The sequence below is a fragment of the Oncorhynchus nerka genome, linkage group LG3 (assembly GCF_034236695.1).
Source record: "Oncorhynchus nerka isolate Pitt River linkage group LG3, Oner_Uvic_2.0, whole genome shotgun sequence".
Lineage (NCBI taxonomy): Eukaryota > Metazoa > Chordata > Actinopteri > Salmoniformes > Salmonidae > Oncorhynchus > Oncorhynchus nerka.
Window position 1 is genome coordinate 257,955 of NC_088398.1, and position 13,587 is coordinate 271,541.

At 42.9% G+C, this 13,587-nt stretch overlaps 1 protein-coding gene across 1 annotated transcript in view; it reads right to left on the minus strand.

Annotated features, from left to right (window-relative positions):
• LOC115126102 (ATP-dependent translocase ABCB1-like) overlaps window positions 1-13,587 on the minus strand; it is a 47,038-nt gene that overhangs the window by 1,999 nt on the left and 31,452 nt on the right. The window contains exons 11-27 of the mRNA XM_065006463.1: window positions 12,358-12,468; window positions 12,137-12,262; window positions 11,861-12,064; window positions 11,579-11,749; window positions 11,212-11,373; window positions 10,894-11,070; window positions 10,428-10,574; window positions 10,167-10,271; window positions 9,910-9,987; window positions 9,413-9,496; window positions 9,128-9,331; window positions 8,909-9,009; window positions 8,597-8,737; window positions 6,849-7,005; window positions 6,509-6,706; window positions 5,590-5,796; window positions 2,032-2,178 (exon numbers count right to left, since the gene is read on the minus strand). Of these exons, the coding sequence (XP_064862535.1) occupies window positions 2,032-2,178; window positions 5,590-5,796; window positions 6,509-6,706; window positions 6,849-7,005; window positions 8,597-8,737; window positions 8,909-9,009; window positions 9,128-9,331; window positions 9,413-9,496; window positions 9,910-9,987; window positions 10,167-10,271; window positions 10,428-10,574; window positions 10,894-11,070; window positions 11,212-11,373; window positions 11,579-11,749; window positions 11,861-12,064; window positions 12,137-12,262; window positions 12,358-12,468 (2,520 nt within the window). The remainder of the gene's footprint in view (window positions 1-2,031; window positions 2,179-5,589; window positions 5,797-6,508; window positions 6,707-6,848; window positions 7,006-8,596; window positions 8,738-8,908; window positions 9,010-9,127; window positions 9,332-9,412; window positions 9,497-9,909; window positions 9,988-10,166; window positions 10,272-10,427; window positions 10,575-10,893; window positions 11,071-11,211; window positions 11,374-11,578; window positions 11,750-11,860; window positions 12,065-12,136; window positions 12,263-12,357; window positions 12,469-13,587) is intronic.

Consider the following 13,587-nt stretch of genomic DNA (forward strand, 5'->3'; position numbering starts at 1 on the left):
GAGTCATTAAAACTAGTTTTTTAACCACTCCACAAATTTCTTGTTAACAAACTATAGTTTTGGCAAGTCGGTTAGGACATGTACTTTGTGCATGACAAGTAATTTTTCCAACAATTGTTTACAGATGTAACGACTCTCCTCTTCGTCTGATGAGGAATAGGAATCATCGGACCAACACGCAGCATGGTAAGTGTTCATAGTAAATTTGATTAACTAAACTGAACACTGAATGACCAAAAAACAACGAAGCGCGTGAACGCCACGAAACAGTCCTGTAAAGTGAAAAAACAGGAAACAACTACCCACAAACACAGGTGGGAACAGGCTACCTAAGTATGTTTCTCAATCAGAGACAATGATTGACAGCTGCCTCTGATTGGGAACCATACCAGGCCAAACACGTAGAAATACAACACACAGAACAAAACATAGAATGCCCACGCCCTGACCAAACCAAAATAGAGACTTAAAAAAGGAACTAAGGTCAGGACGTGACAACAGACAGATTATTTGATTTATAATTCACTGTATCACAATTCCAGTGGGTCAAAAGTTTACATACACTAAGTTGACTGTGCCTTTAAACAGCTTGGAAAATTCCAGAAAATGATGTCATGGCTTTAGAAGTTTCTGACAGGCTAATTGACATTGTTTGAGTCAATTTGAGGTGTAACTGGATGTATTTCAAGGCCTACCTTCAAACTCAGTGCCTCTTTGCTTGACATCATGGGAAAATGAAAAGAAATCAGCCAAGACCTCAGAAAAACAATTGTAGACTTCCACAAGTCTGGTTCATCCTTGGGAGCAATTTCCAAACGCTTGAAGGTACCACGTTCATCTGTACAAACCATAGTACGCAAGTATAAATACCATGGGACCACGCAGCCGTCATACCGTTCAGGAAGGAAACGTGTTCTGTCTCCTAGAGATTAACGTACTTTGGTGCGAAAAGTGCAAATAAATCTCAGAACAACAGCAAAGGACCTTGTGAAAATGCTGGAGGAAACTGGTACAAAAGTATCTATATCAACAGGAAAATGTGTCCTATATTGACATAACCTGAAAGGCCACTCAGCAAGGAAGAAGCCACTGCTCCAAAAACGCCATGAAAAACAGACTACGGTTTGCAACTGCACATGGGGACAAAGATCGTACTTTTTGAAGAAATGTCCTCTGGTCTGATGAAACAAAAATAGAACTGTTTGGCCATCATGACCATCGTTATGTTTGGTGGAAAAAGGGGGAGGCTTGCAAGCCGAAGAACACCATCCCAACCGTGAAGCACAGGGGTGGCAGCATCATGTTGTGGGGGTTCTTTGCTGCAGGAGGGACTGGTGTACTTCACAAAATAGATGGCATCATGAGGTAGGAAAATTATGTGGATATATTGAAGAAACATCTCAAGACATCAGTCAGGAAGTTAAAGCTTGGTCACAAATGGGTCTTCCAAATGGACAATGACCTCAAGCATACTTCCAAAGTTGTGGCAAAATGGCTTAAGGACAACAAAGTCAAGGTATTGTAGTGGTCATCACAAAACCCTGACCTCAATCCTATAGAAAATTTGTGGGCAGAACTGAAAAAGCATGTGCGAGCAAGGAGGCCTACAAACCTGACTCAGTTACACCAGCACTGTCAGGAGGAATGGGCCAAAATTCACCCAACTTATTTCGGGAAGCTTGTGGAAGGCTACCCGAAACGTTTAACCCAAGATAAACTATTTAAAGGCAATGCTACCAAATACTAATTGAGTGTATGTTAACTTCTGACCCACTGGGAATGTGATGAAAGAATAAAAAGCTGAAATAAATCATGCTTTCTACTATTATTCTGACATTTCACATTCTTAAAATAAAGTAGTGATCCTAACTGACCTAAGACAGAGATTTCTTTACAAGGATTCAATGTCAGGAATTGTGAAAAATGTATTTGGCTAAGGTGTATGTAAACTTCCGACTTCAACTGTATATATATATATATATATATATATTAACATACATAGTTTAACAGAACACACACACACACACACACCCTCTCGCTCTCTGTGTCCAGTGCCGAGGTGGCCTCGTCCAACAGCAGGACTTTGGGGTTGCGGAGGATGGCTCTTGCAATGGCTATACGCTGCTTCTGTCCTCCTGACAACTGGGTCCCCTTGTCACCAGCTTGGGTGTCATACTTCTACTCAGGGAGATGGAGGGAAGAGGAGATGGAGGGAAAGAAAGAGGTTATCCTCGTCATCTCACACATGACATAACTTCTAGGGCTGGTTTTACGGACACAGATTAAGGCCGGGATTCAATTGACGATTGAGCTGATATGCGCAGCGTTTCCCATGAACGCGATCTCCGTGAACATCTGGGGAAATGTATTTGAAAGGCGTATTGTTGGCTGTGTAGTGCTCTATAATGCGCCTTGCATCAAATCCCAGCCTAAAACTAGTCCGGGACTAACACACATAGGCCATTTAAAATCTATTTTTAGTCTGGGACTAGGCTTAATCTGTGTGTGAAACCAGCTCATAACTTCTTTCAGTCCTACAGGTGGTAAGCCCTCAGAGTGAAAGACAGTTCACCCTTACACAGGGAACAGCACTAAGACGACATTACTCCAGTAATGACCTGCAGTGTTATCTCTGGCACGGCATCTGAGAGAAGCTGATACCACTATCAGTCTGTCTGTGGTTATCTGACCATGCAGCCACTATTAAGGTATTGGTGCTGATGTAGAGATCTCAAGAAACCAAACTTACAAAAGCAGAAGATGCTTACAGTAGTATTAGCAGTAGTAGAGGTAGTAGTAGTAGTAGTATTGGTGACAGTAGTAGTATTAGTGACAGTAGTAGTACAGTAGTAGTACAGTAGTAGTGGTATTGGTGACAGTAGTGGTAGTAGTATTGGTGACAGTAGTAGCAATAGTAGTAGTGGTGACAGTAGTAGTAGTGGTGACAGTAGTAGTAGTGGTGACAGTAGTAGTGGTGGTAGTAGTACTAGTAGTGGTGGTAGTAGTACTAGTAGTGGTGACAGTAGTCGTATTGGTGGTAGTACTAGTAGTGGTGACAGTAGTCGTATTGGTGGTAGTAGTAGTAGTGGTGACAGTAGTGGTGACAGTAGTAGTAGTATTGGTGACAGTAGTAGTGGTGACAGTAGTAGTAGTAGTAGTGGTAGTAGTAGTAGTAGTGGTGACAGTAGTAGTAGTAGTAGTGGTGACAGTAGTAGTAGTAGTAGTGGTGACAGTAGTAGTAGTAGTAGTGGTGACAGTAGTAGTAGTAGTAGTGGTGACAGTAGTAGTAGTAGTAGTGGTGACAGTAGTAGTAGTAGTGGTGGTGACAGTAGTAGTAGTGGTGACAGTAGTAGTAGTGGTGGTGACAGTAGTAGTAGTAGTGGTGACAGTAGTAGTGGTGACAGTAGTAGTAGTAGTGGTGACAGTAGTAGTAGTAGTGGTGACAGTAGTAGTAGTAGTGGTGACAGTAGTAGTAGTAGTAGTGGTGACAGTAGTAGTAGTAGTAGTGGTGACAGTAGTAGTAGTAGTAGTGGTGACAGTAGTAGTAGTAGTAGTGGTGACAGTAGTAGTAGTAGTGGTGACAGTAGTAGTAGTAGTAGTAGTGACAGTAGTAGTAGTAGTAGTAGTGACAGTAGTAGTAGTAGTAGTAGTGACAGTAGTAGTAGTAGTGGTAGTGACAGTAGTAGTAGTAGTGGTGACAGTAGTAGTAGTAGTGGTGACAGTAGTAGTAGTAGTGGTGACAGTAGTAGTAGTAGTAGTAGTGGTGACAGTAGTAGTAGTAGTAGTAGTGGTGACAGTAGTAGTAGTAGTGGTGACAGTAGTAGTAGTAGTGGTGACAGTAGTAGTAGTAGTGGTGACAGTAGTAGTAGTAGTGGTGACAGTAGTAGTAGTAGTAGTAGTAGTAGTAGTAGTAGTGGTGACAGTAGTAGTAGTAGTAGTAGTAGTGGTGACAGTAGTAGTAGTAGTAGTAGTGGTGACAGTAGTAGTAGTAGTAGTAGTGGTGACAGTAGTAGTAGTAGTAGTAGTGGTGACAGTAGTAGTAGTAGTAGTAGTGGTGACAGTAGTAGTAGTAGTAGTAGTGGTGACAGTAGTAGTAGTAGTAGTGGTGACAGTAGTAGTAGTAGTAGTGGTGACAGTAGTAGTATTGGTGGTAATAGTAGTAGTAGTAGTGGTAATAGTAGTAGTAGTAGTGACAGTAGTAGTAGTAGTAGTAGTAGTAGTAGTAGTAGTAGTAGTAGTAGTAGTAGTGACAGTAGTAGTAGTAGTAGTGGTGACAGTAGTAGTAGTAGTGACAGTAGTAGTAGTAGTAGTAGTGACAGTAGTAGTAGTAGTAGTGACAGTAGTAGTAGTAGTAGTAGTAGTAGTAGTAGTAGTAGTAGTGGTGACAGTAGTAGTAGTAGTAGTGGTGACAGTAGTAGTAGTAGTAGTGGTGACAGTAGTAGTAGTAGTAGTGGTGACAGTAGTAGTAGTAGTAGTGGTGACAGTAGTAGTAGTAGTAGTGGTGACAGTAGTAGTAGTAGTAGTGGTGACAGTAGTAGTAGTAGTAGTGGTGACAGTAGTAGTAGTAGTAGTGGTGACAGTAGTAGTAGTAGTAGTGGTGACAGTAGTAGTAGTAGTGGTGACAGTAGTAGTAGTAGTAGTGGTGACAGTAGTAGTAGTAGTAGTGGTGACAGTAGTAGTAGTAGTAGTGGTGACAGTAGTAGTAGTAGTAGTAGTGGTGACAGTAGTAGTAGTAGTAGTAGTAGTGGTGACAGTAGTAGTGGTGACAGTAGTAGTAGTAGTAGTAGTAGTAGTGGTGACAGTAGTAGTAGTAGTGGTGACAGTAGTAGTAGTAGTGGTGACAGTAGTAGTAGTAGTGGTGACAGTAGTAGTAGTAGTAGTGGTGACAGTAGTAGTAGTAGTAGTAGTAGTGGTGACAGTAGTAGTAGTAGTAGTAGTAGTGGTGACAGTAGTAGTAGTAGTAGTAGTAGTGGTGACAGTAGTAGTAGTAGTAGTAGTGGTGACAGTAGTAGTAGTAGTAGTAGTGGTGACAGTAGTAGTAGTAGTAGTAGTGGTGACAGTAGTAGTAGTAGTAGTAGTGGTGACAGTAGTAGTAGTAGTAGTAGTGGTGACAGTAGTAGTAGTAGTAGTAGTGGTGACAGTAGTAGTAGTAGTAGTAGTGGTGACAGTAGTAGTAGTAGTAGTAGTAGTGGTGACAGTAGTAGTAGTAGTAGTGGTGACAGTAGTAGTAGTAGTAGTGGTGACAGTAGTAGTAGTAGTAGTAGTGGTGACAGTAGTAGTAGTAGTAGTGGTGACAGTAGTAGTAGTAGTAGTGGTGACAGTAGTAGTAGTAGTAGTGGTGACAGTAGTAGTAGTAGTAGTGGTGACAGTAGTAGTAGTAGTAGTGGTGACAGTAGTAGTAGTAGTAGTGGTGACAGTAGTAGTAGTAGTAGTGGTGACAGTAGTAGTAGTAGTAGTGGTGACAGTAGTAGTAGTAGTAGTGGTGACAGTAGTAGTAGTAGTAGTGGTGACAGTAGTAGTAGTAGTGGTGACAGTAGTAGTAGTAGTGGTGACAGTAGTAGTAGTAGTGGTGACAGTAGTAGTGTGTACCTGAGGCAGGTCATCTATGAAGCTGTGTATGTTGGCAGCTTTAGCAGCACTCTGGATCTCCTCCATGGTAACTTTGCGTGTGTTGTCTCCGTAGGCGATGTTCTCTGCCAGACTACAGTCAAACAGCACGGGCTCCTGGGATACGATGCCCATCTGGGCCCTCAGCCAATGGATGTTCAGCTTCTTAGCATCACTGTTGTCCAACATCTGAGGAAGAAGAGCAGGAGGAAGAGTTAACATCAAAGTTGGATAATCCTCTAGTGTTTGTCATTTTATCAGTGGCCTTAGCAGGGCAATAACCTCTACATGAACACACAATTGCACATTGAGCAGGATCATAACCCACAAGGTCTCAGTACAGTAGCGACAGTGTAGTAGAGCGTTATGAAGCAACAGTGTCAACATCCTGGCCTGTCAATCAGTAATTATAGAACCGTGTTTCAGTAGGAGAATATCTACACAGTCCCACAAGGAGACACATGAGGGCTCTATGTTTTCATGTATTTTTGCATATAAAAATTCCAGCAAATATCTCACTGTCTGACTGGTGACAGTGGTCATTAACCATACAGTACATATAGCTTTAATAATCAATGTGTGTATACATGTGTGTGAAAACATGTGTGTGTGTGTGGGTTGGTTCTTTTATCCTTGTGGGGACCTAAAATCCCCAAAAGTCCCCATAAGGATAGTAAAACAAATTCTCCCTCATGGGACATTTCCCACATCCCCATCAGGACAAAGGGTATTTTAAGTTTAGGGGTTAGGTTTAGGGTTACAATTAGTGTTAGGAGTTAGGTTTGGGTTCGGGTTATGGTAAGGGTTAGGAGTTAGGGAAAATAGAGTTTTGAATGGAAATTAATTTTATGTCCCCACGAGGATAGAAGAACATAACGTGTGTGTGTTTGTGTGTACTCACCACTGTGCCCTGTAGTGGGTCGTAGAACCTCTCCAGTAATTGTATGGTCGTACTCTTCCCACAGCCACTGCTGCCCACCAGGGCTAGAGTCTGGCCCTTCTGCACCTTCAGCTCCAGTCCCTGCAGGACAGCAAGGTCTGGACGGGACGGGTAGTTGAACCTCACCCCCTGGAAACGCACGTTCCCATCAAAGTGGTCCTGGAGGGAAGAGAGGGAGGCAGAAGAACATCCTTTCATGAAATAATCTCCTGGCATGTACTATACAATCACTCCACAACTCTCCACTGTGATAACCACTGGGTGTGTGTGTGTGTGTGTGTGTGTGTGTGTGTGTGTGTACCGGTGTTTCTCCCTCCTGTGAGCAGTTGTCTATGGCAGGTTCTCTGTTGATGAGGAACATAAGGTGAGATGCTGATATCTTGGCTTTGGCATAGTTAGGCGTGAAGGAGTTGGCCTCTCCTACTGCCATGGCTCCGTACAGCACTGCAGAGATCACCCTTTAGAGAGAGAGAGACAGAACAGGTTACGATCGATCTAACATGTATCTTAAAGGGATAGTTCACCCAAAGTTCAAAATGACATATTGGTTTCCTTACCCTGTAAGCAGTCTATGGGCTGCTTTGGTTTTGTTTACCCGGCCACTGTTTCCAAATGGTAACATTTTAGCATTCGTGGCACAAATCCAATGCAAGTCAGTGTTACCGATATTATATTTACGAGCTTCATGTTCAAATCAATGTCCAAATCACCACTTCAAGTCCCCAGGGCACGTCTCTGTACTATGGGGGACTCTGTACTCCCTGACCATCTGAGAGCCACTACATCAATTGGAGCCTTTAAAACACATTTCTACAGACTATCTTCCTCATAGTCCTAATCTGAAAAGTATTTTAGCACTTAGCCTACTTTTGCTATTTCCTGCCTTGATTCAAATGATTTGCCCATATAGAGCATTGAGATAACACTAATGAAAAGCGATAAATAACTGCATCGAGTTACACAATCAATTTAAGATGCTATGATTTGGACATGAAGCATGAAAAAAATGTGCATTGGTCTTGCGTCACAAATGCTAAAACAGTGTATCAAGCTCGGATTCTATTGTATCAAGCTCGCTAAAGTCTAATTTAGGTTAAACTTAAATTATCTTGAAGTCATGCCAGAGTTATTTGAACTTCACATTGAAAGTGAAATAATACAACCGCATGACACTTAAAAGGTGCAATGTGTAGGAAATCGCTCTGCCATTTCCTGGTTGCTAAAATTCTAATAGTTTGCCTAATTTTAGTTTACGTGACAAAACAAGCAGAAGATAATCATTGTACGATCTAAACCACTGAAATATATTTTCAATAACCCAAAATATGGTATTTTCAGCTGTTAGAAGCTGGTGTAAAAAGAAAAAAAATTAAGTAAATTAAACAAAAACTAAACTTAAAAAATGAATGCATAGAAAGAGAAAATAGAACAGATCTACCGCTTCTTAGACTTGCTTTCAATGAGAATGACAGATCTAGAACTCACATTTCTATGTAAATTTGGTTGGGTCACCCAAAAAGTTGCATATTACAGCTTTAATGACAATAGTAACATCTGTTTATAACAGCACACGTTGCTGTTGTGTTGTGTTATGACTGACTTATGTACACCTTTTCAAATAAAATGTTATCTAAGCCTTTAGTCGTGATATCTACTCTATAACATCCATTCTATGGGTCACATGTTAGACATGTCATGGCTATATGGCCATTGTTGCTACGGTGATGAGTCCCTAGATCAGCGTTGACCTCCAACACACTTCCCAGTTAGGTAATGATTAACCACAACCACCTTTGACCACTGTAATACTGGACCTTCCTGTCAGGCCTAGATGAGCTGGGCCGGGGTGTGTTCTACTATACCTGAGCTGTACAATGTACACACAAATCGGCACACTACTGTTCCTGTGTCCACCAAGAACCCATATTAGGGAAGCAATTGAGTCGTTCCAACATGGCCTTATAGTCACATAGGAAAAGGCTATAAGGACAGTTGTGAACATGGACACATGACTGAAGTAACCCAATCAAAGGTAGCTGCTGTACTCACAGGAAGACATTTTCAAAGGTCATGATGCCTTCCTCTATGAGCCAGGCTCCGAAGCGGAAGCAGCCTGCATAGGCAAAGTAGATCATGGCCTGAGAGAAGGAGAATGTGATGCCATACACATGGGCCTTCTTCTGAGAGTTCCTACAGAGGAAGAGAGAGAGAGAGATTAAAGAGAGGGGTGATTACATACATTACATACATAAACACAAGTAATATAGTACATTTACAAGACTGACACTGTTGACACATTAAAAACACAGCAATGACTAGGACTTTTTATCATGGAAATTCTAAACTTTGTAGCACACGTACTTGAAAGGCACTATGAGGTTCTCCTGGTACAGAGACTCAAACTTCTGCTCTCTGGTGAGAGATGCCACCGTACGGATGTTCTCTATGGCCTCTGTGGCAATCTGACACACACACACACACTGGTTAGACTCAAGAGAAGAACGTATAGATATTCACTGTTGCAAATTTTGGGAGCTATGAAGAGAGTGAATAAGACTGTGTGTGTGCGTGGTTGTGTACCTTGCCAGCCTGTTCTAGCTCTTTCTTGTCTTTGACAGCGTGACCAGAGAGCATCTTCATCTGTATGCCTCCAGCTACAGCCATGACAGGTACCACAGACAGGATGAGAAGAGTCAGCTGCCAGCCGTACACAAACGAGATGATCAGACTGGTGCCCAGGTTAGCCACGTTCTGGGCCAGAGTGGCCAAGCGCACTCCTGTAGCCTGGAGAGGGAGGGAGAGAGGGTTAGTGTGTGTGTGTGTGTGTGTGTGTGTTGTGTGTTCATGTGTGTACTTACTACTTACCCCCTGTACTTGTGCTGCGTCTGTAGCCAGTCTAGTGGTGAGAGCTCCAACACTGTTCTTGTGACTGTCATACCAGCCCAACTCCTACAGGAGAACGAAGAGAGTTACATGTTCAAAATTGTCTCTATAACCTATTTGAGCCTTTATAAACACTCCATAAGCCCTATAACCTCTATAAGACTAAATACACTGTCTTACATTTATTAAACACCCTATAAGCCTAAATAAACACATTTATTAAACACCCTATAAGCCTAAATAAACACCCTATAAGCCTAAATAAACACATTTATTAAACACCCTATAAGCCTAAATAAACACATTTATTAAACACCCTATAAGCCTAAATAAACACATTTATTAAACACCCTATAAGCCTAAATAAACACATTTATTAAACACTCTATAAGCCTAAATAAACACATTTATTAAACACTCTATAAGCCTAAATAAACACATTTATTAAACACTCTATAAGCCTAAATAAACTGTCTTGCCTGTTTCATCATGGCTTTAAAGGCCATCAGTCTCAGCTTCATGGTCAGAATCTCCCCGGCCTTCCCAAAACAGAATCCCTGGAGAGAAGACAACCACGTATCACAGTCATAGCAAGTAAAACTTCAAGATGCTGTCGATCAATAGAAATACATTAGGGACCACTGAGCTGCTGTAGGATAGATACAAACCTAAGCCCCTCCCACATTCTGTCGCTCATTCGTCATATTATTTTTCATTAGGTGAGGTGTGTGCGTACCTGCAGGAACATGGTTATGAAGGAGACGACTCCAATGAGGGCGAACATGATAGAGTATAACGAGGAGCGTTGTCTAACTAGTTCCTGGTCTTGCTCTGCAAACACCTGAAACATGACAACAACACAAACATGATCATCTGAGGTGATGCTATTTGATGGAATATGACCAATTCAACTTTCAGTAATGAGAAGATGAATAAACTGAAATAAATGAGTAAACATAGAATGATGATATCTGGTATTAACTGATATTTAACATACAGCGATGATTTTAGAGAAGATGACAGCGAAGAAAGGCTGCATGCCCCCGTTGATAGTGGCACAGATCACACCAACCACCATATAGGGCCACTCAGGAAGGTTCAGCTTCAACACCTTCAGAAACGACACAGGAGGAATCTCCTCATCCTGGGGAGATAGAGAAGACAGAGAGAGAGAGAGGAATGAGAGAGAGAGGGGAAGGAGAGAGAAAGAGAAATAGAGAAAGAAAGAAAGGAAGGAGAGAGAAAGAGAGATAGAGAAAGAAAGGAAGGAGAGAGTGAAGACAGAGAGCAAGAAGAACGAGAGAAAGGAAGGAGAGAGAGGAAAGAGAGAGAAAAGGAGAGAGAGAGAGATCAAAAACATTCCAAATGGTACACCAATTATGTCCCACAGTGTGTCCACCACTGATCCTGGATTAAAATGAGAATATCCCTTCTAGTTAGTATCTCTAGCTCCATAGCCTTACCTCTTCTTCCACCTCTGTCTTGTCCTGGTCTCCTTTCTCTGAGCCGATGAAGGACGATCCCTTGGTAGATTTCCTCCTGATGAGGGTGGTCTCTGAGAACGGCGTCACTGACGGACTCTTCTCCTCCAGAACCTGCTCCTCCACAGCCTCCTCGCCCTCCTCAGGACTCTTAAATGTCTGGAAGAACACAACAGAATTGAATATAGAGTCAAATGTGTGTATTTGTTTGTTATGTGGCGTGTGTGTGACACTGTTTTGATAACGCTGTTACCTAAATGGTGACGTAGATGCAAGATGTGTGAAGAGGGTGTGTGTTACCTGCATGGTGACCAGTGTGTGGTAGACTCCTTCTTTTTCCATCAGTTGGCTGTGTGTTCCCAGCTCTACGATCTCTCCCTTCTGGAAGCCTGCGATGACATCAGCATTACGGATAGTAGACAGACGATGGGCCACCACGATGGTAGTACGACCCTGTCTCACCTGGAGGGGGAGGGTGGGAGGGAGGGAGGGAGGGAGGGGAGGGAGGAGGAGTGAAAGGGAGGGAGGGAGGAGGAGTGAAAGGGAGGGAGGGGGAGGGATGGAGGGAGGAGTGAAAGGGAGGGGGGGTATAGCAATGTTTAGTAGATGTTGATATGATAAGCTGGTGCAAAGGGTGTCTGTGTGTGTCTGTCTGTGTGTCCTCTACCTTGTCCAAAGCAGCCTGTACGATGGTCTCACTCTCGGCGTCGAGGGCTGAGGTAGCCTCATCCAACAAGAGGATCTTGGGGTTGCGTACGAGAGCGCGTGCGATAGCGATCCTCTGTTTCTGTCCTCCACTCATCTGGGTTCCTCTGTCTCCAACTAGAGTCTCAAACTTCTGCTCAACAGAAACAATACTATCAATATACTGTAATCAATCATTATCAATAGTACTACCACTACACAGACACACACACACACACACAGACAGAGACAGACATAAACATACATCAGGTAGTGTCATGATGAAGTCGTAGGCGTTGGCCTCCCTAGCAGCCTGTTCTATCTCCTGATGTGTGACGTCAGGTCGTCCGTAGCGGATGTTCTCAGCGATGGTGGTAGCAAACAGGATGGGCTCCTGACTGACAACGCCAATCATCTCTCTCAGGAAGCGCACGTTTAGGGAGCGCACGTCATGACCATCTACACACACCTACAGAACACAGAGGGTATAGTTACAGAACAGATACTGTGTGTGTGTGTGTGTGTGTTCCATGATACTCACTGATCCATCTTGTGGATCATAGAACCGCTGCAGCAGCTGAACGGTGGTGCTTTTCCCACAGCCACTACTGCCTACCAGAGCTATGGTCTGGCCACTACGCACGCTCAGAGACATTCCATTCAACACCTACAAAGAGACACACACAGAAACACACCGTTTAACATCTACAAACATCTACTGGACATCAACACACACGCACACGTAAAGAAGGCAGCACATACTTTGACGTTGGGTCGTGAGGGGTAGGTGAAATGGATGTTGTTAAACTCTATGTTTCCTTTGATGACATCAGGCTTGTGGCCGTGGTCTGAGTAGCTGTTGATGTGGGGTTTCTGAACAGACAAACAACAGCAGTGAGACTTAGAACATAAACATGTAGGTGTGAACATTCAAGCAGGTCACCAACTAATAGTATTACTGGACACATTTTTATTTTATTTTTTATTTCACCTTTATTTAACCAGGTAGGCTAGTTGAGAACACGTTCTCATTTACAAATGCGACCTGGCCAAGATAAAGCATAGCAGTGTGAACAGACAACACAGAGTTACACATGGAGTAAACAATAAACAAGTCAATAACACAGTAGGGGAAAAAAAGAGTCTATGTACATTGTGTGCAAAAGGCATGAGGTAGGCGAATAATTACAATTGTTCAGATTAACACTGGAGTGATAGATGATCAGATGATGATGTACAGGTAGAGATACTGGTGTGCAAAAGAACAGCAAAGTAAATAAATAAAAACAGTATGGGGATGAGGTGGGTAAATTGGGTGGGCTATTTACAGATTGACTATGTACAGCTGCAGCGATCGGTTAGCTGCTCAGGTAGCAGATGTTTAAAGTTGGTGAGGGAGATAAAAGTCTCCAACTTCAGCAATTTTTGCAATTCGTTCCAGTCACAGGCAGCAGAGAACTGGAAGGAAAGGTGGCCAAATTAGGTGTTGGCTTTAGGGATGATCAGTGAGATACGCCTGCTGGAGCGCGTGCTACGGATGGGTGTTGCTATCGTGACCAGTGAACTGAGATAAGGCGGAGCTTTACCTAGCATGGGCTTGTAGATGACCTGGAGCCAGTGGGTCTGGCGACGAATATGTAGCGAGGGCCAGCCGACTAGAGCATACAGGTCGCAGTGGTGGGTGGTATAAGGTGCTTTAGTAACAAAACGGATGGCACTGTGATAAACTGCATCCAGTTTGCTGAGTAGAGTATTGGAAGCTATTTTGTAGATGACATCGCCGAAGTCGAGGATCGGTAGGATAGTCAGTTTTACTAGGGTAAGTTTGGCGGCGTGAGTGAAGGAGGCTTTGTTGCGAAATAGAAAGCAGACTCTAGATTTCATTTTAGATTGGAGATGTTTGATATGAGTCTGGAAGGAGAGTTTACAGTCTAGCCAGACACCTAGGTATTTATAGATGTCCACATATTCTAGGTCGGAACCGTCCAGGGT